General features: G+C 48.6%; 1 protein-coding gene across 2 annotated transcripts in view; it reads right to left on the bottom strand.

Moving 5' to 3' along the window:
* Positions 1-530: 530 nt before the first annotated feature.
* The window catches only part of Oaf (BRICHOS-like domain-containing protein out at first), a 45,796-nt gene continuing 21,452 nt past the window's right edge, over positions 531-24,874 (bottom strand). For both annotated transcript variants that reach the window (XM_077707934.1, XM_077707935.1), the window contains 2 exons: positions 16,864-17,056; positions 531-6,833 (listed from right to left, as the gene is read on the bottom strand). In XM_077707934.1, coding sequence (XP_077564060.1) covers positions 6,550-6,833; positions 16,864-17,056 — 477 coding nt within the window. In that variant the 3' untranslated portion in view covers positions 531-6,549. The remainder of the gene's footprint in view (positions 6,834-16,863; positions 17,057-24,874) is intronic.

A 24,874-nucleotide genomic window follows, 5' to 3' on the forward strand; every position in this document is an offset into this window, starting at 1 on the left:
GGGCGCTCAAGTGACGTTCGTGAACACCGTCGCAGGGTACAAGCCCGGCATTTCCTGCACGCACCGAGCGCCACCTACTGGTTCACTTGGTACACTCATTTTATTCGTTCATGCAACTGCTAAAAGAACTCTGCTGTTTGGCCTGAACAGCACAGAGGTTGAATCACAGGTTCTGGAACGAATGATTCGGGTTTGAGGCCCAGCAATGCTAATATTCCCCCCCCCCCCCGAGATCCATGAATATTTTTTTCTTGCAAAATGTTCTCTTAGCTCAAGTCTGCGCATTCTTTACACAAAGAAAAGTGGCTCGGTATCTTTCAGGCCCGTTCCGAGGTGGGGCATGCCATGCCAGCGCATTTACCGTACCATTACTGTTCTGCATCACACCAGAAGTGCCTCGCTTATGCACATCATGTATTGCCCTTTGGGGCATGCCAATGAGAGTTCTACACCTGAGAAAAAGAAAAAGGTTGAACACCTGCACCTGCTGGACCCCAGGGTAAGAGGCAAGCTACATGGAAAGGCATCCGTGGCGTACAAAAGAAACTTTATTGTGTAAAACAGCAACAAGAGCGGCAAGCCGGAGGCGGTGGCAGCAACACTGCACACCGCGGGAAGACCTTGACACATGCGGGCGCCAGCAAGGGCGCCACACACTTTGAATGAAGTGAAGGGGGGCATTGGTGGCGCCCTCTCCGTTTTACGGATAATAGCGGAGAGAGAACACAGGGATTCGGCGACAAGGCATGTTGCTGGGCTCTCATGCAGACGCGCGACTCGAAAGGCATCCACAGGCCCCTCCCCAGTCTTCCCGTCTGCTCAACGAGCAGCTTTGCCGTCATCAGCCACAAGCCTCAGATAGGCTCCCCTAAACCTTATACCACATCATCTTGGTAGTGCAAACACACCTTTCGTTCCTCTCAAAATTCTAGACACGCCACTGCTCTAGAACGCTACCACAATTTACGGCCCCGAATCGCAGCATACACATGGAAATCAAAAGACGCCTCCTTAGTTCAGGCATAAGGATTCCGCAACTCATATTCCAAGAGAAGACTGAAGCAAATTAGGGCTAACTTAAGTATTTCAAGCATGCACAGCCATAATATCTCCCGTGGACCTTTAAAAGGGGGTAGAACAGCCCCTAGTACCAAAGGAGATGCTAGCTCAGCTTTCAAATACCCGACCTCTCCTTTCCATGCTCCGAGACTAGCCACTGCTCAATTATGCTAACCCAGTGATGATTCCTCATTACACTTCCCAACTGCAGGAGCTAAAGCACAGAGTTCAAGCTGCCCTATAACACCACCAATCTATTGAGGAAGTTCTGATCCTCTGCGGTCGGTGTTAGTAGTTCAAGCACATGCAAATTTGTCGTTGTGGGAAGTTGCTTGACTGCACTGAACGCTGAGTTGTTTACTGGCTGGCCCCAGTGGCCCAGGAGGCCATCTCCAGCAGCGTGGCCCACACCTCGAATCGTGACAATTATGGCAGACCAACGAGTAGCGACACTGGCTGAACCAGGATGAGTTAGTGCTACCAACAAGAGGGAGGCTCAGAATCACCACTGCTGGTGGTGGTTAGCTCGCCCGACTCCTATTGGCTGCACTGGCAAGCTGTTCATGCCTTCGAGAGCAAGCTGCCATGCTGAAGGCCAAGCTCAGAGGACCAGGGGGGAAAAATGCATGTCCTTGCAAAGCAGGGGGTGAATTTAATCTGAGACCCTAACAAAGGCAAACAGACATTCCAGCTCCACTAAAAAGAGCAGCCACAAAAACACCCAAGCACCCTTTGTTTACCTACAACCATGCACTGCCCTTTGTTCTCGAGGCCTGCTTATTCGGGCCAAGACTGAGAGCTGTGCCAGTGTGATGAGCTCCCTGCAGTGCCTTTGAACACGCAAATTTAAATTAGTGCACAGTCAACTAAGGAGAGGGGGCCCACCTTGAGGAAGAAAGGTGACAAGTATTAAGTACAAGAGATGCCTGCCGCCAGGGGCAATCCAACAGGAACTCCGTGCAGCCCGCTACAAAATGGAAACGTTGCACGAGTCGACCGCTTGCCTTCTACCACTCGCTAGCTTACACCGCAAGTCAGTCACTTCAACAGCTTAAAAATTCACTGAACACGGCAGGTGTTAGGCCTTCGTCTGCCTCGTGCAAACAAGGCAATGTTGGAATGGTCTAGAAAACAGCTGCGATCTCCCTCAATGCTGCGAGAATTCTACGCGCATCACAACAAAGGGGAGGTGCAGCTTCGAAGCCACTGGCTGAGAATTGCGTTTGATCGCGTCCACCTCCCACGTCATCAGACCCAAAGCGAGAGCATCGTGCAAATCAACAGTCCTTGGAGAAGACACCATTTTGAACAACACTGCCCCTGCACTAGTCCCGAACCTTCAAATGTGCACTTTCTAATATTCACCCGACGCACGTGTGGCGACAAAGTTTTGCGTGCACTTTGGGCCTGAGAGGAAACTGCCGCGTCGTGACGCAGGGTGTGCAACGCAGACTTTACTCCAAACTAATGTGCGATAAGCACACAAAGCTGGAAGCACAAATCGCCACTTCAAATAAAACAAAAAGCTGCGGAGACTGAGCTAGAACAGAACTCTTTGTTCGAGAATCACTCGACCGAACTGCATAGAACCTGTTCCGAACTGACAAAGCAGACAATTAAGATTACTACGCACTTGGCGCTCCTTAGCCTCAAAAACATCCAGCCGCCTTAACGTGGGCACCACTGGTACTGACAGCACCGCAAAAAGAATCTGCCCGAAATGCTCGGACACCAACCAGTGCAAAAACCTGCGTACCACAAAGAGGCACTCCACATTTTCCAAGAAAAATGTCAAACAAACAAATTTTGTTAAAAGTGTGATGTGGCCACGCCTCTAGAGAACAGCACAGCCACCCGCTATTCTGGAGCAGACATGGCCACTTCGATCTAGCACAAAACCTTCGCGCAGGTACACACAAACTTTGCAGGCTTTCTCAGTTGAACGTCGGCAGACGCATGCCTTCTGGGTGAAAATATGCCGCACCAGACCCCATTCCTGCTGCATAGTTCTGACAGGACATGGGTAAATGTACCTGGACTGGTACGCTCCGCCGGGCCGCTAAATGCATCACTGAACCATTGCTCACAAAGTTGTACCAAACTTGCACACGCTACGGGAGAACACTTGCCGCCAATGTTCACATATTCTGGCATGCTGAATACAACAGCCGGCCACTGTGGCAGGGAGGTGTAAGCACACCTAGGAATCACGGCGCTACAGTGCATAGCCATGAGACAAAGCCATTCGCATAAAATGCTCGCACCAACGATTGGCGGCCCGAGCCCTGGATGCACAAAACAGCCACGCTTTTCAAAGTGAGTGTCCCCAATGTCAGACAGCACGCCGAGTACGCCACCTCGCAAAGGGGCACCCCACTCGTGCATTTCGTTTGAGGCATAGTCAGTCGGACAGCACTGCACATGCATTCTGAGACAAAGGCACAACTAGACTTGGAAGATTGCAACGCTGCCTGGCCTGCAATAGAAGTCCATTTTTCCAACAAGCAAACCACCACCTGCGATGCCACTTTTAAACAGTTACGTGCGGTGCTGTTACAAATTACAGTGCAAGACAAGGTAACGGCACCTGAGTACCACAAATGTCGAACACGCGCGCTCGGCAACTTGAAATTTACGCACTTAGCACCTTACGTAAGGCAAAGGTCACGAAACGGTCATTTTTCTTCGCTTCCTCACTAACGAGTTCTGACCACTGCTTCGTAAGCACAGCGCAAGTTCCAGTAAATACAAAGCGTGAGCAAACGCTTGCATGTTTACACTTTACGAAAAGCAAAACCACGACGACTGCGTGAACTATTGCACTGTTTTGTCAAAGCAAGTGCAAAGCCCACACATGCCACGAACCATCTTTTCCCCAAGGCGTAGCACGACATTAAACGTTGAGCATCTTCTATCCACGAGTTTCTAGAAATCTTAGCTCGTATAAAAAAAAAAAATGCACCAGTTCATCATAACCGAAGTCATCACAGCACAAAGCATTTCTGATGTTTTACCACGACTCCTTAGGTTCCGCGGCACAAAACTTTTGTTCCTTTGTTTGAAAACATTTGCACAGTTGTACAGCCCCCATCGTGAAAAGAGCAGTGATATGGTACAGATGGGATTTCCTCAGCGGTGCAAAATTGCACAGTGGAAACGATAACGTGCCGACGCGCGACAAACCCATGCAAACATCTGCATAAGCCAGTTCAACCATTGAGCAACCTCCTTACAAATGATCATGTTAGCTCCTTGCAGTCTGCCCCAATCGCACTTGCTCTGAGGCCGTCTGCTGCCGTTCGCTCACATACAAAAGTTGTCCCTACGTTTGATCGAGACCCCGAGAAAAGGTGCCACACGCAAAAGGGCGCAGTACAGGTGATACATGCAGAGTTGCTAAATGAACCGCTTCCAACAAAAAACGGTCATTCCTTGTTCACAAAGTCTGTGAGCTACTTCACCTCGCTGCAAAGACTACAAGGGAGAGCCAATGCTCCAGCATTTAGTTTTGTAGTTTTGTTTTGTATCAACATGCAAAGTTGTCACTTTTAAAACACATCAATCTGCATGATATGCTATGGTTATCGGAATTTCTTTCAGTTTCCCTTGACCACACAATTACAGAAAATGCAATTTATCGCCAACAAAATTCAAATAAGGCCAAACAACTTGATTTGCATGTGGCTTAGATAGCAGTCAATTGAAAACATTGAACACATATAGCACCCAGGTTGGCCAGCGAGAAAAAAAAACGACATGTTGATGTCGTGTTGATGTCGACATGTTGAGTAGGATATCTGTCTACACCAGTTGTTCTGGCTCATCCCCCCCCTTCCTCTTTTAAATTTGAAGTTGCTGAGTATCTGGACAGAAACTGCTTCCTTTCAAGCGCAAACACATTTAAAAGGATGTCAACAGAAGGTATGCCACTTCAACACACCCCACATACCCGAAATTCTCCTAGTGCACATGTGTGTGGGTTTAATGCAGGAGAGATCTCAATGCCAGCGTTTTTTTTTTTTTTTTCACATGGGATCAATATCTCGATAATTAAGCAGTTGCCGCAAATTGGCCAACACCTAACCACCTAGCTTCGACACAATTCGCTTCTCAATACACGAGCCGACATTGCATTGTTCGGTAACGCTCGAAGTAAATTAATACGTAGTGAGGGAAAAAAAAGAGTTGGGCCAGTTTTTTTGAGCTTCACCAGGGCCAAAACAGTGTAAACAAGAACTGAGGCCAAACTGAAGTCCCAAAAAGGAAGTGCAAGGTTTGCTGAAAAATGTCTTTTAAGAGAAGCAAAATGCTTGAAAGCCGTTAGTCAACAAATAGCTACCAGTTCTCCACTTGGCAACCACTCGGGTCACAAACCACAGTGCAAACAAAGCACAGCCGAGATTTGTGAACCGCATGTCAGTCATTGAATTCGCCCACCCACAACAAGGACCACAACAACTGAAGTTGTTCGAACTTATCCCGCGTGCACAAAAAAGCAGGGCATTCATGGCCATGAAAGCAACTGTTCTGTTCTGTTCTGAAAAGTTCTGAAAAGTTCTGAACTGTTCTGAAAAGTTCTGTTCGCATCCCTCACCAGGCAATGGCTCGCTATGTGGGGTGCTTTGGATGCCCTGGGAGGCCCAGGCTTTGCCAAGCGCAACAACAATGGCCGAACCACATGTGCTCCAAGTTCACGCAAAAAAGCGCCAACATCGAACTGGCACTCACTGCCACGGGGTCCTGTTGGGCTACTGAACACGGGCCGATAGGAGCCCGCCATACTTGACAAAAAGACATGCCCACGCTGCGTCTCGAGAACTGAGTTTCCTTGTGACAAGACGGCAGCAAGGGCTGGGTGTTGTGACTCCCTTGTGACAACGCCCGTCCTCTTTCTCCGTAACAGCAGAAGCCTGACGGCAGAAGAGGGGAAACTGGCAAGAGGCTGTCTCGACGGGGACTGCAGATATCTTCAAATGCACACCAGTTGCCAAACTCCGCTGCTTCATAATCCAGGCGGTGCGAGCACCACTGCTCCACTCAAGCAGAAAGGCAAAGGTTTGAGTGCGGTACCTGGCGGGCAAAAACTGCACTTCGCTAAACATCTGCTCGGTAATTTTAAACAAAACGTAACAAAATAAAGCTTGCCTTTCAAATTAGGACCCACTAGATGGGGTAATCTGTACCTGTGCTTCCAGGGTTTTTCTTCAATGACTCACGGCAGCAGCTGCAAGCACTGCACCTATTTTCTGGCAGGTGGAAGGCTAGTCAACTTGCCACAAGCTAGGCCTTGTTTGACCCCAGGGCAAGGGGACCAACTTTGGACTGGTTCTTGATGCCCGGGGGGGAGGGGGGGGGGGGGGGGGGGGGGAGCTACGGGGAGTTTCGCAACTGGCGTGCACTGGGTAACTCTGGGGGGCGCGAGGCGTGGCACTTTCTTCTCCCCCGTGACCAGGCCTCGCATCAGCGGACAAGCAGGAGCAGGGCCGGCCGTCAGGAGGCGGCAGTGTCGTCGTCCCAGGGGCAGAGCGCGCGGTCCAGCACGGGGAAGCGGAACTCGCGGCACTTGCGGCACGAGCGGATGCCGCAGCGGAAGGCGGCACGCTTGGTGTCCCGGCACCACTTGAGGCCGCACGGGAACCAGGCCACGCACAGCTGCAGCCGGCAGCCGCAGGGCGCGGGAGGCCCCGAGTGGCGGCCCACGCTGCCGCAGCGCACGGAGGCGCTCGGGGCGGGCCGCACCGCCGTGGCCAGCAGCAGCGGGTCCTGGCCCAGGGCTGCACGAGTGTTGCACCAGAGCAGTTTGTTGGCAAAGACGAACGGGCGGTTAGCGGGGAAAACTGGGCGGCGCGTTTCGAGGAACCTTTTTTGAAAAGATCACCCGTTTGCATTATCCAAACAACACTTCCTAAACACCACGCTTGTCCTTTTTATTTGTAGTTGCATTATTTATTACCTCACACGCATTTTCTTATATTTTGATGCTTCTTGTGACGTTTCTTCTTTATTTTATTTTCTTATTTCAATTAGCATGCACTTTTTTATTGTTACTTTGTTATAAAGCTGCACTAACTTCGATGTTAAGGTTGAATAAATCAAATGAAATGAAATGACACTTCTTTGTACTTCTTGTATTCTTTGACTGCATTCTTTTTGTACTGATATTTTGCGTCTGCTGTTACACTTGTAACCTCGTAATTTATTTTTTCTTTGTTGCTTTCCCAACTTTCTTTTCTTGACTGCAGTTATTTGAAAGATGGCAGCGCAAAAACAGACACAGACAAAGACAGCGCACTCCATGTTGTTGTGCTGTCTCCATCACCATCTCTTTTAGCACTGCCATCTTTCAAACAATTGCAGGTTATGCACTCCTTCTGTGAAAGGTGCAAAAGCAGCATGCAGCCATGAAAGGGGGTGTATACTTTTCAAGTTATGACTGCATCCCATTAATACTTCGTGCCTGAATAAAATAACTAATTAAGCTTAAATAACTCCTACTCATGCACTCTTTTTGTTCCTGCTTCAGCTGCTATCACCTTAGTCATGTACAAGTTTTTCCGGTTTCTTATTATTATTATTTTTTTTTTGTCGAACATGATATTGTCACGTAGCCAAAGACGACGCAGCTGTCTTAAAGGGAAAACAAGTTTATTGGAGAGAAGTTTTGCTCCCCTAACAACTAAAAGAATAGACAGGCAGCGAAGCAGCAGTCAACAAAGTGACATGCATAGACTGGTGTCGACGATTCAAATGCCGCGGCGTCTGCTCAGCAGGAATTTATTACTCGGCGCGAGGGTTTCTGGAATAGTCAAATTGTATCCAGAACACTGTGGATCAACGAAGATTATTCTAGGCTGGTGACGTTGGTTTGAAACGCTCTCCCTATCAAAGGAGACAACACGTGCGGTATAAGAATGGAACACGCTCACGGATCCCACAGATAACACAACCCAGTGCAGCCAGTCGGAAAAACAAAACATAAATAAACAAACCTAATGTATGCTTCGCGGCATTACCCCCCCTCTAAGAGTGCATCAACCCTATGCTAAAATAAAAGACAGTCCGAACAACAACAAAAAAAGTCTTGTTATTGTGTGTAATAAGGTTTCAGGTGAATCACGTGGACAACTTCGGGCCGCGTGCGTCGTCGCGATAATCCGGAATCATCATCGGGGATAACCTCGTAGGTAAGTTGGCCAACACGATGTAGAATCCAGTAGGGTCCGAAATACCGTCGCAGAAGCTTCTCACTGAGTCCGCGTCGTCGGATGGGAGTCCAAACCCAAACACGATCCCCTGGGTGGTACTTGGCGTCTCGGCGTCGGAGGTTGTAGCGCCCGGCATCCGCCAGCTGCTGGTCCGTTGTGAGAACTCAAACGAGCTGGCGGGCCTCCTCCGCATGTTGAAGTTATCCTTGGATGTCGGCGTCGAGGTCGTGGTCTTCTACGTGCGGAAGCATGGCGTCAAGAACCGTAGTTGAGCGTCTTCCGAAGACAAGTTCGAACGGTGTCATCTTCGTAGTTTCCTGGATCGCTGTGTTGTACGCGAACGTGATATACGGGGAGAACTTTGTCCCAAGTCTTATGTTCAACGTGGACGTACATAGACAGCATATCCGCGATTGTTTTGTTCAGACGTTCCGTTAGTCCGTTTGTTTGGGGGTGGTACGCCGTCGTTCTTCGGTGATCCATGTTGCTGTAGCGTAAGATTCCTTGCATCAGCTCGGCAGTAAAGAACGTTCCGCGGTCCGTGATTAGAACTTCAGGGCCTCCATGTCGCAGCACAACTTGACTTATGAAGAACCTTGCGACTTCTTGGGCAGTCCCCCTCGGAAGAGCGGCGGTCTCTGTGTAGCACATCATGTAGTCTGTCGCTACAACAATACACTTGTTCTCGGATCGGGATGTAGGGAACGGGCCCCGAAGGTCCATTCCAATCTGTTGGAAGGGCCTAGATGGGACGCCGATTGGTTGCAGAAGTCCGGCGGGTCTTGTCGGTGGCGTTTTTCGTCGCTGGCAGTCACGGCAGCTCCGGACGTAGTGGGTGACGTCGGATGCAGGGCGGAACCAGTAGTACTTCATCTTGATTTTCACAATAGTGCGAGCTGTGCCGAGATGTCCGGAAGACGGGTCGTCGTGGCATGCTACCCAAATTTCGTCACGAACGTCTGCGGGGATGACAAGAAGATAATTCGTTCTATTTCTGGGGCTGAAATTCTTCTTCACAAGGACAGAGTTTTTCAGTCTGAATGCTGGTAAGTTCCATTTGAATGCCCTAGGCATGGCGAAGTTGTGCCCTTCGAGGTAGTCGATTATGGCTCGTAAGTCGGGGTCGGCACGCTGCTGGGCGGATAGGTCGCTTTCCGTCACAACTCCGAAGAACGCACTGTCTTCATTGGAGTCTAGTGGTGGTGGGTCGACGGGGGCGCGGGAAAGGCAGTCAGCGTTGGAGTGTTTCCTGCCGGATTTATAAACGACTGTAACGTCGAACTCCTGCAGGCGCAAGCTCCACCGCCCAAGACGGCCAGAGGGGTCCTTCAAATTGGCAAGCCAACACAGCGCACGGTGGTCTGTCACAAACGCGAATGGTCTACCATACACGTATGGGCGAAATTTTTAAATGGCCCACATAATTGCGAGGCACTCTTTCTCAGAAGCTGAGTAATTTTTCTCCTCCTACAACAGACCACAGCTGGCAAAGGCGATTACTTTTTCACAACCACTTTGCTTTTGGACGAGGACGGCACCCAAGCCTATATCACTGGCATCCGTGTGCATTTCCGTTTCGGCGTTTTTGTCGACACGTGTGAGTACGTGCGGGTTTTGCAAGCATTGTTTCAGCTCACAGAATAATTTTTCTTGGGCACTTTACCAGCTGAAAGGGATGCTATCTTTCGTCCAGCGCGTGAGCGGCTCTGCAATGCATGCAAAGTTTGCCATGAAGCGCCGGTAGTATGCGCACAGTCCGAGAAATTTTCGCACGCCCTTCTTGTTTTCGGGCTTGGGAAGTTCGCAATGGCTGAAGGTTTTGCCGGGTCAGGTAGGACTCCCGCGGCGTTGACGACGTGGAACAAGAACTTCACCTCCTCATACGCGAAACGTCACTTTTCAGGCTTCAGCGTTAACCCCGACGTACGAATGGCCTCGAGTACAGACTCCAACCTTGCAAGGTGTTCGTCGAAAGTCCGGGCGAATACCACAACGTCGTCGAGGTATACGAGGCAGGCGTACCACTTCAGGCCAGCTTGCACAGTGTCCATGACTCGTTGAAACGTTGCTGGCGCCGTGCACAACCCGAACGGCATCCCCTTCAACTCGTATAGCGCGTCCGGGGTTATAAATGCAGTCTTCCCTCGATCTCTCTCGTCCACTTCAATTTTCCAGTAGCCTATCTTTAGATCCATTCATGAGAAGTACTTCGTGTGGTATAGGTGGTCGAGGGCGCTGTCGATTCGTGGCATAGGGTACACGTCCTTTTTGGTGATTTTGTTCAGTCGCCGGTAGTCAACGCAAAACAAACGTGCAGTCTTTTTCCTTCATACATACGTACATACTAGTTGTTTTCGCTCACAACTTTTTATCTCCAAAACACCTAGCATAGGAGGTCCCGCCTGCGGTTCGGAAACCTTGGGACCTCCTCCTGTAAATTACCACTATGTCAATACAACCTTGTACTTTATGAAATTTGAATTCACGAGTACGACCGGCGCATCCCAGGGGCTTTTTGATGGCTGTATAATGTAGTCGCTGAGCATGTCATCGACTAGAGTCCGAATGGCTTCCCACTCGGGTACAAAGACGCGGTAGGGTGACTGTCTGGTAGGTCGGGCTCCATCCTCGGTTATAATTCGGTGCTTCGCCAAAGGTGTCTGACGTACCATATTTACTTGCCTAATGAACCCTCCCCCCACTTTTTTTGTTGAAAATTTACTTTTTTGTCACTGAATAAAAAACGCGGCGGTAATATGTTTTTATTTTAAGCATGGTTGCTGATGCTGTAGGCAATCGCAGTAACTTGATATCGTGCTACAGTACGCGCAGAAATGCAAAAAATGCATTCCAAGAAAAAGAAATCTCATCAGTAGCCGGAGACGTGAGCGTGAATGCCGTGGCTTAGAATTTAAAAATTGCGCGTTTGCAGTGCGCCACCTGTTGAATGCAAAACAAACCTTGCGCCATAAAAACATTGCGGCGTGCAAACAAAGCACCAAACGTACTTCGCACTCCTTCCCTGCTATTTGATGTTCAATCTTGTTCCACCGGCTTGCGAACAAAGGACTAAACGTACTCCGCACTCCTCTGGTCTTGCTGTTACGCGACTTCGCCATTACGCTCGTGGTTTTGTTGTTCAGCTGTGTTCCAACCTTTTTTTGTGGTCCTGCTGCGCGGCGTTTTAAACTACGGTGGCGGAGCATGCGCTGCACATGGAAATGGCACAGCTGTGTGGCACTTCAGTGTTGACCCAGTGCGTGTAGGCTACGGGCGAAAACGAGAGGTTTTTTGGGCGGTGAACGAGGGTCGCTGTGTGTTTCGTGGGCCCAAAGGAAGTTTGCCGGTGTCGGAAAAGAAATTTTGGAGTGCCTTGACGACACGGAAGATGGTGCCGACAACCAAAGTGCGGCTGCAAGCGACTTCAGTGAGGAGGGAAGCTCCATGGCGAAGGGGGACGATGGCAAGTTGCAAATGGTAAGGCTCTGACAGCGCTTCTCTTAGCAACTTTATTGTATGAAATTTCAACTTTTAAAAATCTCTTGCAATTTTTTTCCCGCATAATGAACCCTCCCCCCAAATTTATGCTGAATTTTCTGGAAAAAAAGTGGGTTCATTACGCGAGTAAATACGGTAATTTTGAGTTCGACGAAATACACTCGCCGTAGCAATGCGGCAAAGCCAATAATTTGTTCCGTTCTTCTTGCAATAGTGTTGGATTCACGTCGAAGGGATGCGGAAGCTTGAAGGTATCTTTGGGTGCGCATTCAAAGTCGGCGACCACGGTCACTTCACTTGCTTCTTTCATTTCTTCGAGGAAAGAAATAGCAGCGCCCTTGTTTAAATGCTGGTCTTCTCAGTGAAATTAGTGACCAAAACGTGAGATTGGTGTTGCTTAAACTGCGCAATGCCTCTTGTGACAGAGACACCGCGGTCAAGAAGCAACCTTTGGTCACTCTCTACAATAGCGTCGACGTTACGAGCAGCGTCTTCACAGTAGACGGTGATCATCAAGCTTGCACGGGGTGCCAGGGTGACGTGATCATAGGCGATCCTTACAGTAGCACGGTGTTCGGGGTTCGGTTCCGGCGCCATAGAGTGATCGGAGAAAAAAGTTATCGACTTGGTCTGCAGATCAGTTATTGCACCGTTGTCGGTCAAAAAGTCCATTCCAAGAATTATGTCGCGGGAGCAGTTAGGCAAAATGACGAACGAAGCAGGGTACGTGGTGCCATCTATGGTGGCGCGCGATGTGCACGTTCCACTTGGCGTTACGAGATGGCCTCCTGCTGTGCATATGTGTAGACCGTCCCATCTGGTCGTAACTTTCTTCAGCTTAGATGCAAATGATCCGCTCATTACTGAGTAGTTGGCTCCCGTGTCTATGATGGTGACTGCATCAAAGTCGTCTATTGACAACTGGCCGTCGGACGCCGCTTTCCTCGAGTTCGGGGTGGGTCGTGGCGTCGTATCTCGGCTTGTGTGTGTTGACGGTTGGGCACTGTTGAAGCACCGAGGCGGAGACCGCGGGACGTGGGTGATTCTTTTTAGGCCGTGTCTAGAGTGCCGTCCGACGGTATTATAAGCAGTCCACTAAATCGACGTCCACCGGCGTTTTATACCAAAATTGCTGCGTCTGGAAGTATATTTGCTCTAGATAACGTAAAGCTAGGCAACCTAACCTAAACATAACATAAGATAACCTAACGCACACAAATAAATCATTTAAAACAGCAAAACTAACCTAAGGCATAAAAATTACACTTCAATAAAATATTGAAAAAAAAAAAAAAAAAAACAAGGCAAGAGCCGGTCTCGAACCACCGACTTTGGGATCAAGAAGCTAAGGCGGATCCTCTACACTACAACGACAGACTCTTTGGCCGGTGCTAGTCTAATGTGAAATATTCTAATGTCGTCGGACGGCACTGTAGCAATGCCTGCAATGATCAGCTAAAGTGCCGTCGGATGGCACTCTAGACACTGCGTTCTTTTTAATGGCGGATGGGACTTTACAATGATGGTGATAGCTGAGGGCAGCTGCTAATAGCCACCTCTTCCTCTTCTAATATTTTTAACAGGCACTATGCGTCGCCGTTGTCGTCGTCTATTCAGCGGCAGGTTCGGGCATGTCGGGTACACATCGCACCGTGTTGCTGTCGTCGTGTTCGGGAGTCACGTCAGGGATAGATTGGGTCGTCGGGCTCAGGGCATGTCGTGGATCATGGTCTTAGCGAATTGTTGCATCGTTGGAGGGTTTTCATTTTTCCGCCGTCATGCAACTTTAGCTCTAGAAGTTGCTGCTTTTAGTTTCCTCTACGTGGGCTTGGGGAATTCCCACACGTGAAATCTGCGTTGCTTCGATGGCTTGGCGATGGGTAAGGCGACGGTGAACGGTTGAAACGGGATGGTCCACGGCTGGTGTTGGACAGGTATTCTTCGATCTCAGATGAGTGCTGGCCAGGTTGGGAACGTGGTGTGTCAACAGAGAACCCTCGCAAACCGAGCCTCTTATAGGGGCAGTGACGGTACATGTGGTCGGCCTCTCCGCAGTGGTAGCACAGCGGATGATTGTCAGGTGTTCACCACACGTCGGTCTTCCTTGGGGCGGGGGGTTGCACCGCAGGTGGTCGGGCCGGCAACAGGGGACGACGGTACAGAGCCTCGTGACGATAGGGCGCAGGTTGACGAGGTCGACGGACAGCAGCCGTGTAGGCCATGGCTTGCGGCTCGCGGGGTGCTTCTGGTGTCGAAGTTCCCAGCGCTTGCTGCACTTCTTCTCTAATGACGTCGGTAAGGGAAGCGACTCGGGGTTGCGGCGGCGTTGGGAGAAGTTTCCGCAGCTCCTCCCTCACTACTGCGCGGATAGTCTCACGTAGGCTGTATGCCGGAATCCGCATGCTATCGACGTAGTTCGCATTGGCCGCGCCGACAAAGTTGCGGTCGTACTGCTTAGCACACATTTCGAGGGACTTTTCAATTGTGCTGGCTTTGGTTACAAATTCGGCAACGGTTTTGGGAGAATTACAGACAAGTCCAGCAAACAGTCCCTCTTTCACACAGCGCATCAAGAAGCGTAACTTCTTTGTCAGCACGCCAGAAAAGCCTCTTCATCTCCTCTACGAACACAACAATGCTTTTGTTAGGGTGTTGTGTCCGTATCTGCAGCAATACTTCGGCCCGCTTTTTTCGTACAGCCGTGGTGAACATCGTCAAAAATTGTGTTCTGAATTTGTTCGAAGACAACAGGGAGCTCTCATGGTTTTCGAACCAGATCCGTGCTGAGTCCTTAAGATAGAAGAACACAGCAAATGGACATCAGCGTGACATCATCCCGTGAAAGCCAAAAGAAGTGACGCGACAGCACTCGTCAGAAACTCGCGACGTCACTTCCTGCGCGCGGCCGCCGCGAGGGTGGAGCGGGCGTTGGCGCATTCACAAATGGGTGCACATAGCCAGAGCTAGAGGCATAACCGCTGCCCAGAAAGGCACTGTTGGCAAAAATAGAGTACCACACACGGGAAAGGAAGCGATAATATAGCCCTGAATCGCAATAGAAAACGCCATCAGGACTTTTACTGAAAGCGGTCATCGAATTTCCGCCGCAATGGGAGGCCTAGCAATTGCAGGCAGCTCAGCCGTTCAGCTCCTGCAGCGGCGCAGTCGAAACATCACCCCCACCAGCCTCCCCCGTGTTTTGACGTCCGCACAAAGCGGTGAGGTCATGCCGGGATTCTGTCAGATGCACCTTTCGGGATGAAAGCGCGGGAATTTGAAACAAACGATTTTCAGGTCGTTCAATGGAATTAATTATCGCGCGTGCTGTTTCATGTTCGCCAGACCCTTAAGCATCGATAAAAGAAATAAAAGCAGAACATAAAATTTTCGTGTCAGTACTCCTTTAACCCTGCACCATGTTTGATAAGATTACGTACATAAATTAGACCAGGCATTGTATTTGCCACGTCCCCCCCACAACATTTCCCTGACGTCTTATTCGGTGGCCTAGGAATAGTGTGTATGTGGAATCTTGAACGCAGACACTATAAACGTTGCCTGCAGCATTTACCTTTTAGTCTCCCATCCCTCTGTCTACCTCTGTGGAAAAATGCACCCACTGCAGCCAGTGCTCGCACAATAAGCTCTCCATGCCCTGATGAAATCAGTGTGGGAAGAGCTCGCACGAACAGAAAAACTGCTCATCTTCCAGAAGAAGCTTAGAAAGGAAGAGGTAGAAACAGATGCTCAGGATCTTCAAGCAATGTTTCACCCTAAGCCTTGCTGAATCGCCGTGCAACAAATGTGTAAATTCCAGCAGCCACTCCGACGGCCGAGACCTTTTGTACTTGCTTTACGCTTTCAGCTGTCATAATCGTAATAAATGCCGTCCGAACCCTGATCTGACATCAGTATATACCTCTAACTAACCCAAAGATCCTCACGTGGAATAACATTCCATTAATACTATTGCCAACAGAATGGCAGTGCACCTAGGTCGAAATTTCTAACACAGACCATCTTCACTGCAAATTACGATGTGCCTTATCAAGAGGTGACCCCAGTCATGACAAACTAATTTACCGCCTCGAACTGGTTCAGCATCACTCTGCATGTTCAATTCTTTTGAACTGCAAATGAACAGCAAGCATAACTGTAACGAAGTCCTGCTTCGACCTGTTTTTATTGCGCACTTGCCGCAAAACTTTTTGTCTAACCTTACTGCACAAGGTGTACCGCCACGACGAACTACGTGAATGAACTTTGCCTAACTTCCCAAATAACTACACGAAAAATTAACTTCCCCTCCAGCACAACATCATGATCCCGCCCAAACAGTGGGTTCTGAAGCATGCCAAGCTAAAACTTTACTCATTTATATTTAAAACATTTATATACTCTACTCTGCCTGTGATTGAAACCACTTTCCTGGAGAAATTGTGTCAGTCACCCTTAACTGTATTGTTTTTCTTATGATAATGTCTTAACTAAGGGGAATTTATCTTGTTTGTGTAGCCAACTAACTGGTTTAACTTGTTTATAACCTGTGCTTCCCAACCACTGCCCTCTGCGATTCCTCTGGCCGTGAGGGTAAACAAAAGTGTAAATAAATAAAATGTGTACAAATTCAGAGAATTGTCAACTAATGCACAGTACTCTTGACCTGCTTGTCTTCATTGCGAATTTTTCCTTGCCAGATTTGTGTTTGTGTAGCCAATGATGTCGGGTTATTTTATTTTTGAAGTTTTCCTTTGTTTTTTTTTCGCCAATGATACATGTTTACACTACTATGTATACCGATTAATGGCCCTAACACCACCAAATATACGTTACTGTGCAAATGCAGGGTGCTGCACACTTGGTCGGCTTTCACACGATTTTCTTATTCATTTTCCACCGTTATTACCAGCGCCTTTTTTCCGTCCGTCTGTCTTTCGGGAGGCGCGTACAAGATATGCCCATTTCCAAATTTGTACATTCACTTTGATCTTTTTTTTTTATTTTGCTCTTTTTTAACGTTCTGGTCCTTTAAAATTTCGTTACAATCACCAGCTCCATCTGCGCTTTTAAAAGGACCAGGTGTGCATTTCATGCCGCCTACCTGCGCGTGAGGGGGACGCCGCCCAGGCCTGCAGGTCTTCCTGGCGGGCAAAGGTCGCCTGGGAGGCATCCGCACACAGCGCGGCCACGTGCGGCGAGATGAGCTCGGCATGGGACAGATCCACGCTGAGGTCGAGCTGCACCAGCTCCCGCCCTCGGTCGTCCTCTGGCTCGCGCTCGGCCAGGGGGTTCCTCTGCGCACACGTGACCGGCACGGCAACGACAGTCGCACCCTGAGACTACGCTCTGCTGATTAGAAAATCGTGGGCTTCAGTTGCAGCACAAGCCCAGCGCTTGTGGTGTGACACGCAGGGTTAATTAAACAGGTTGACATGCCACGCAGCGCATCTGAACCGACCTAGGAGATACCAAGACACCATTATTTACGAAAAGAACATAAGAGAAGAAATTAACTTTGGTGGGTCATCAAATCAGGCAGGTAATTCTACACCAAGGCTCCTGAGGCCAAGCTCCTTGAGCAGTTGCTGAAAAGGAGTGCTCCAAGCGAATCAGCAGATGGCACTGGGTGGCCACAGGGCAGTGGGAGGGCGTTTCCCACACAGCGCTACGCAAGGGCTGACCTCTACGATGGGCCAGAACGCACTTGCAGCAACGTGTGGGAGACTCACTCCTTTGAACGGACAGTGAAAGCTCATTAAGCCGAAATCCTTAGCCTCGCTTAACCCACAATGCAGAACAGGGGACAAAAACACAGGGCACATTTGGTGGCTGCTGCCCTATGAGCTTAAAGGAGTACTCAACACTAAATTCTTGCGTTACGTTTTTTTCGCGCCTATAGCTGCCTCTGACCCCACTAATCGTAGAATGGCACATTAGACTGTCGAACCCAGCATAAATAATTACTTAAAGCTCCGTTTATTCGTGTCAGTTTCGGTTTCGGTGAAGTGAACACCGAGGCAACCGCCATGGCGGGAAGGCGCATTTGATGCCACTGTTCTCGTCACATCCCAGCCAATGCCGGTCTCAGCGCTCCAGAACAAGCCGACCAGCCGCAGTCGCACGTGACGTCAGCCCCAACAACTGTGACGTGATGCACACGGCAGAAAAATGAGCATCAACAGCACCGCGGCCGCCTCGACACGTCGTGGGAGCTCCAATGTCGGCCATTTGGGTCGAAGCGCAGATGGCGTCATGAGCTTGCTCGGCGGCGCGGATGACCTTTCTCGTGTGCACAAGGATTAAAACTGGTTTAAAATATGCTCTACTGAACGGTTACGGTTTAAAATTCGGAGGGGGTATCTCCATATAGAATGGAAGCTCTTTACATAGCTATCTGAGCTTTGGAATTTCGTGTCACTACTCCTTTAACACAATGCGGACAATTTTTGTCAGTCCCTCCCGTGTCCTTTTTAAGTGACCGCCTGCCCTGAGTGGCAGAAACACCTGAACAGCTGGCATGAACAAGCATGGACACCAACCTGCCACTACAACAGGCGCCGTGTTCCACATGCGTGAGAGCGTCAGAGCATGCACCATATGTCAGAGGGGCCACAGAGGGGCTCTAACAAGTTTCGTATGGTGTGGGTATTCAGAACTGCTTACCCCTGATATGCAAACTATGCTCGCCTGTTTCATTCCATGATATCAGCAAACAGGCAAAAACAATGCAGTTACGATTTCTCCGGTGCTTTCCCCCTCAAGCCAATCTTAAAGGGACTCTGCAACCGTTCCGATAAACTCCTTCACTATTTCCTTCACGTCTGGAAGCCCTGTGAAAGCTATAGTTATTGCCAGCACACAGCGGCACTGCGTGATTTGCCCGTCACAGCACAACTATCCGTCTTCCGTTTCTGCTTTGCTTTTGTGGCTTTCTTTATATTTAAAGTAGCTACCAAATGCGCTCATTGCTGCAACTGAACGAAAGCCGACCAACAGCTGCTACATGGCCTCTGCTGCAATGTCACTACAGCAGTCGAAGGAAGCCAAGACTGGGAAAGATGTTTTGGGCAAGTTTTCAAGTTATCTGATGGGCACAGAGCAGCCATTTTTGGCTGAGGTACTTTGCAACCCCCTAATCTGAGTACTGAATGTGTTGGCTGACTATGTTCTGCCAGCATTTAGGAGTTCGAAAAAAAAGTTGAAGTGTTGCAAGGCCCCTTTAAGCCAATCATTGCTTCCCCCCCCCTGTCTGCACAGCATGTTGGTGCAGAGCGGACTTGCTTGCAAACAGTCAGATACTGCGACAATGTCGGCACCATGATGAAATTCACACACCACGAACAGGCAAAATCTTACCTGTGATACAAGTGATCAACATGACTAAACTCCCAGTCAACACAACTCTCGCATACACAGGGGACAACACACACGCACAAGTAATAACCATGTTTAGGAAACAGTATTTGTAAAGTGCTTTTTCAGTGTTTTGCCCCAGTCTAAACTATTGTTGTAAAACCCAATATTTTTGCTCAAGCTTGCCAATGTCTGTCTCACATGTCCTCTAGATGACTGACGCGACTCCAACGCGACTGACGCGAACTTTGTAACCCGACGAGATAAAGGACCAACAGGTTAAAATTGAAATTTACTGCACGAACAAATTTATCAACTGAACTTCGGGTACTCAAAAAGTCTCATCAACCCATATTTTACACGCCAAGTGTGAATATAATGCCAGGTTCACCTATCTGGGAATAAATAAACCTAGCTGCTAAAGTTGTTCAGTCAATTGGATGCGCTCGTGTACGGCTGACTGCAGAAGTGTCCAATACTAGAAAGTTGGCGGCTAAAGCACTGGGTGCGTTAGAAGTGAGAGTAGAAACTACCCAACTGTGCCGACCACAAATACAAACGGGCTCTGATGCAGCGTTTTTCTGCTGCGTACGCTTTTCCCGCCCGTGCTCGAGCGGTTGTGATATTCAAAACCCATCCATGCCAGCTCAGCTTCAACAGCTTCAGATGTCACGCGGAAACGTCCTTGTTTTTTGTCTTGGCTTTGAGCGGCTTTGTTTTTTGTCTTGGCTTTGAGCGGCTTTGTGACACCTGATATGGCAGAGGTTATATTCCAAAGAGAATTTTGAAACGAACGCAAACAGCAGCAGGAAAACTGTGCAAACAGCTACTAGTAGGATCAAGTATAACTGAAGCAGTCGCGTCACTTGTCACTTCGGCGGAAAACTTTTTACAGCAAGGAATACAAGATGCATTGTTTTCGAACTAATATACGGTTTACAGCTTTACTATGCAGTAAACGCGAAATGCGTTAAAAAAAAATGTTCTTAACATGACGTCTGCCCTATGCAAACTGTTGGTGTTGGCAGGGCAGACATCTTGCGAAGAACATTCAGGCGCTTGAGATGCGCCTAACAACGGCCACTTCACAGACGTGTCCAAAATTTAGAAGCAATGAATTGCGAGAATATTTCAAATTTAGGTTAGTAGAAGGTCGTTCAAGCAGATAAAATTACGCGAAGGCAAATACATTTTTTCCTCATGGCCCCTATAATAATACCCTAAACACGCATGCTTCCAGAAGTCAATGTTTGTACAGAACTTATAAACAAAATTTGAAGGGACGGACAACCGATTTTTGTCGCGTATATGTTCTCTAGCTCATATGAAAGCCAGCAATTTATATAGCCCAGTAACCAACAGATTGGCGGAAATCATTTTAATTTGGCAGCAAACTTCATGAAATCGGAAGGGTGGCGGTTCGTAGTGTTGAAACTTGACACTACAATATGTGTCCCTGTCACGTGACCTGCAAGCCTAGCAGCTAATGTAACAGCTGAAACGTTTATTCACTTACTGAAAACCTTTTAACACAAGTATTTGTATCATTTTTAATGGTATATGTATTTTTAAACATTATTTTGAAAATTTTTAAGACACGCTGCCCGCCAACGCCGCCCACCGCTGCTGGGTTGCTCTCAGTGCGGCTAAATGAGCCTCCATGCCTAGAATGAACGGTAGCGTTCAGCAAGCAGACCCAGTGAAGGAGCTTTGACAATTCTGCCTGAGTCAGGGGCATTTGTTCTGCCAAAATATTCGATTTCAGTTTCCAAATACGCCAACGGCAGCTTAAAAAAAAAAAAAATACGCGTCCGGGAAGAATTGAACTTCCGACCTCCACAACGTGAAGCCTGTGTGAAGCCAAATTCTACCCATCGTGCATGCCAACAGATGGCGCCTTCATGCAAAAACAACTGGTGAGTTAAAAAAAAACTCAAAAAGGAATAAGAAAGCCTGCGATTCACACTTTTATTTAGCTCGGGACAAGTTTTTAAACATTGCTTTTCATTTCGCATGCACACAAAACTATGTTGCCGCGCTAGTGTATGTCATGGTTGCCAGCCTTATTTTTTGGAGGGACACATACGGCTCGTAGATCTAAAAATTTCAATTAAAAAGTTCTAGGGCGTTATCAGCAAAACCGCTTCTCGTCAAGGGGCTTTAAGTGATGCCCTTTCATTTGGGATAGAGGATATATACTCGACAAAAATCGGTTGTCTGTTCCTTTAAACGGGTCATGCAGACAAAACACGTTTGGTTCATTCGAAAGACTGCCTCATTAGAATCATACTGACACCACTTTTAACGCACACTTCGCTCAAATAAGCTATACATGTGCTTAGCTGCACAGCAATCCACCAATTTGGAGTTGTCTTACACGACACTGGCTGATTGGTGTAGGCGACATTGTCTTACATGACCCTGTTTGTCGAGGATGCTCCATGTTTCACGAAACGATTACTTTCTATGGTAACAAAAACAAGCCCGGTACAATTACGGTCAAAAACAGAGCAATGGCGGACAACAGTCCGCGGCTGACTATGGTAGCGCCATCTGGGAGGACTGATGGCAAGCAAGGCTGCACAGCCTAATGATGCACTGGAAGTTCATTTGAATGCTCGCCCTTGTGATTTCATGGTAGACGTAACGCAAACGCGCGATTAGGCGGGAGAATCAAAATTTTAACTTCAAATGGTCAATTTCTCGGTGAAGAAAGCATCGTTTGCTTCCGGACAAGTGCTGGGGGCACCATAAAACCCGAAATTTTTCGAATAAAACGAACTTGTATTTTGTCTGCGTGGCTCCTTTAAGGACACTTCAAAAGCTCCCAATACTGCCAAGACCGGAAGCTCCCAATACTGCCAAGACGGAAGTTGAAAATACGACATTAAAAGTACTACTACCTCATCCTAGTTTAAAGGGCACCTACTGCCTTCGAGCCCTAAGCTCTAAGAATATGTGGCGATGAATGCCTACTGAGTACATCAAAAACCATTCTATACAGTCCGTTGCTCTTCATCAAAACCCTGCAACGGTGCGGGTGTTTCCCCTTACCTGGCGTGCAGTCCCTGCTAAAGCTCTTTGTGCACTTTTCTGTACCTCACAACATGCAGAGATGCAAGGCCTTAAAATTGCGCAGCGACACTCTGGCTCTCTACCACGCCTCCTCCTGAGAAGCTTAACAATACTAGCAGGGACCCGCTGCAGTAGCTCAGTGGCTAAGGCGTTGCCGCGTTGCGCTGCTGAGCATGAGGTCGCGGGTTCGATTCCCGGTCCTGGCGGCCGCTTTTCTGATGGAGGCGAAAAGCGAAAACGCCCGTGCGTACGAGATTTCGGAGCACGTTAATGATCCCCAGGTGGTCAAAATTAATCCGGAGCCCTCCACTACGGCGCGCCTCATCGCCTGCGTTGCGTCGGCGCGTTACACCCTACAATCAACAATACTAGCAGGACAGGGCACCCTGTGAAGTTCTAGTAGGACCCAACTTTTCCTTTACGCCTGTCTGCTCTCCTTGATTCCCGACAGCTCCCCCTCCTCCAGAAATGCCACAGTTCCAGCCGACGGCCACGCCGTGTGCAGACCAAGAGAGCAGCAGTGCTGTATTAACCCTGTCCGGGTCACAGGCGTACATGTACGTCCTCTGCAAACCCCTTCACAATGGTCAATAACGTACATGTGCGTCATCGCTTGTACGTTTAAAAAGCGCGCCTTTTTCACCAACTTCTCCTGCTTGGCATGTGCTGCCACATTGCGGAAATACGTCAAATTATTTTCTTGCGCCGATGACTCTTCTTTTTATTTTTTTATGATTTACTTCAGCGGCGCGCCAGCTATCGCTTGCACATCCAGTAACGAGGGGGCGTGCTGGGTATCGCCCACCTACGGCCCTTACACCCACCGGGCGCCTCTCGCTTCTTGCGCCTGCCACGTACCAAGGGCGCCTGCGAAACTAATGAGGCTTTCTTCTCCTTTTTTGTATTTTTTAGGAGCGGTGCGCCGTCTATCGCTCGCGCATCCCGCCGCGCGCGCGAAGGCACAGCGGCTGGTTTCGGTATTGTCCTCCAAGCGCTTCCCGCTTTTTGCACCCGCGAAACTGATGTCTATCTGATTTCGATTAACTCAAAAGGTGCCAGCTTGTAACTCTTTCGTTTTTATTTAGATTTTTTCTTGTGTTACTCATGAATAAAATACATGTATGTAACAACACAAACAATTTTTTGTCACTTTATGGTCACCCTAAAAAAATTACGATAATTTTTTCTCGAAACAGATTCATCCGAAGACTTTAAATCAGCAATAAAAAAATCGAACCTGGGGGGTTCGCATTTGACAAAAAAAATTCGACCTTCAAAGGGACTGTCGAAGGTCGAAGTTTGTCGAAGCGCAGCAACAGGCTAGGGCAGGACAAGACACAAACACATGACCGTGATGATGATGATGATGGTGAAGTGCGAGAAGAAAAACGAGGACACCACACACAGGGGTGGTGCATGGTGCATGGGCAGAGTGGCAGGGGATCAGATAACAGCCCTCGCTTCGTGTACGGTAGACGGAATTGTTAAGCGAACTTGCGGAGCAATTCCGTAAAACAAGGCATTTGCTGCTTGCCTTTTGTTCTATCGAATAGCGGTTTCTGTGTGTGCAAAGCAGAGCATAGCTTTGTTTCCGCCCATAACAGGGTTGCAAGAGTCGACAAAGTGCACCGTTGACTACATAACGAGCGCGTGTTAAAGCATAATTAATGCTGCACACAAATAAAGCAAACCCCAAAGTTCACAACTGAAAATGAGGAATTACCTCACAACAAAGGCAATCCGAATTAACGAGCGAGGGCAAAGCATGCAATACCCTGTTTGTTCAAAATATGCAGGCACCTACAGTCGTCAGAAATGGTCAACCAAACTGAAGACAACGTCCAATAAAGTACAACGTTCCATGCGAATATTATTCTGTTTACCATCTGTTTGCGATGTGACACAAAAACATTTCATTCACTTTTTGTCATTTTACAGTGATTGTGGTGTGGCGGCTGGCACCGGCAATCAAAACCATGCAAATGCGACACAAATAAATCCAAAGTGAAGGCGCAGAAGTCCCGTAGTGCCTGCGGCCTTACAGCTAAGCAAAAACCAACTTCAGAAGCCCATCATAGCTTTGATGAAACCGAAACCTTAACCACATTGAAACCACGAACACGGTGTTCCAGCCAAGTTTTTGGGCATGGCGCATCATGGCAGTCGTACCTCACAGCTATATTCGGGCTCTGCGGCACAGGACAGTGCTGATAAACGAGTTTGGCGCAGCATGATGCAGGTAAAGAAGTTTTGTGCTCAATCACACAGATGGCACTGCTGTTCCACCCCAGCACAGATGACTGCTGGCTGGCTTCACCAGGGGGAGGATTTCCGCTGGGGCAACATTCTGTTGATGATTGTTGGGTTTAAAGCGCCAACGCGACGCAGGCGATGAGGCGTGCCTTAGTGGTGGGCTCCAGATTAATTTCAACCACCTGAGGGGATCTTTAACGTGCGCTGAAATCTCGAACACATGGGCGTTTTTGCTTTTCGCCTCAATCAGAAAAGCGGCCGCCGTGGCCGGGAATCGAACCTGCGGCCTCGTGCTCAGCAGCGCAACGCCTCAGCGGCAACATTCTGTTCCCTCATTTCCTCATGTGTTCCTCAAGTGTTCCCTCATGTTTCGAACACTCCTCCTGTTCCTTTAAAGTGAAGCTTTCATGGCCTCACGAATGGCGGTGTCG

This window comes from Haemaphysalis longicornis, unplaced genomic scaffold (genome assembly GCF_048455015.1).
Source record: "Haemaphysalis longicornis isolate Haplotype H1 unplaced genomic scaffold, Haemaphysalis longicornis Haplotype H1 scaffold_4, whole genome shotgun sequence".
Classification (NCBI taxonomy): Eukaryota; Metazoa; Arthropoda; class Arachnida; order Ixodida; family Ixodidae; genus Haemaphysalis; species Haemaphysalis longicornis.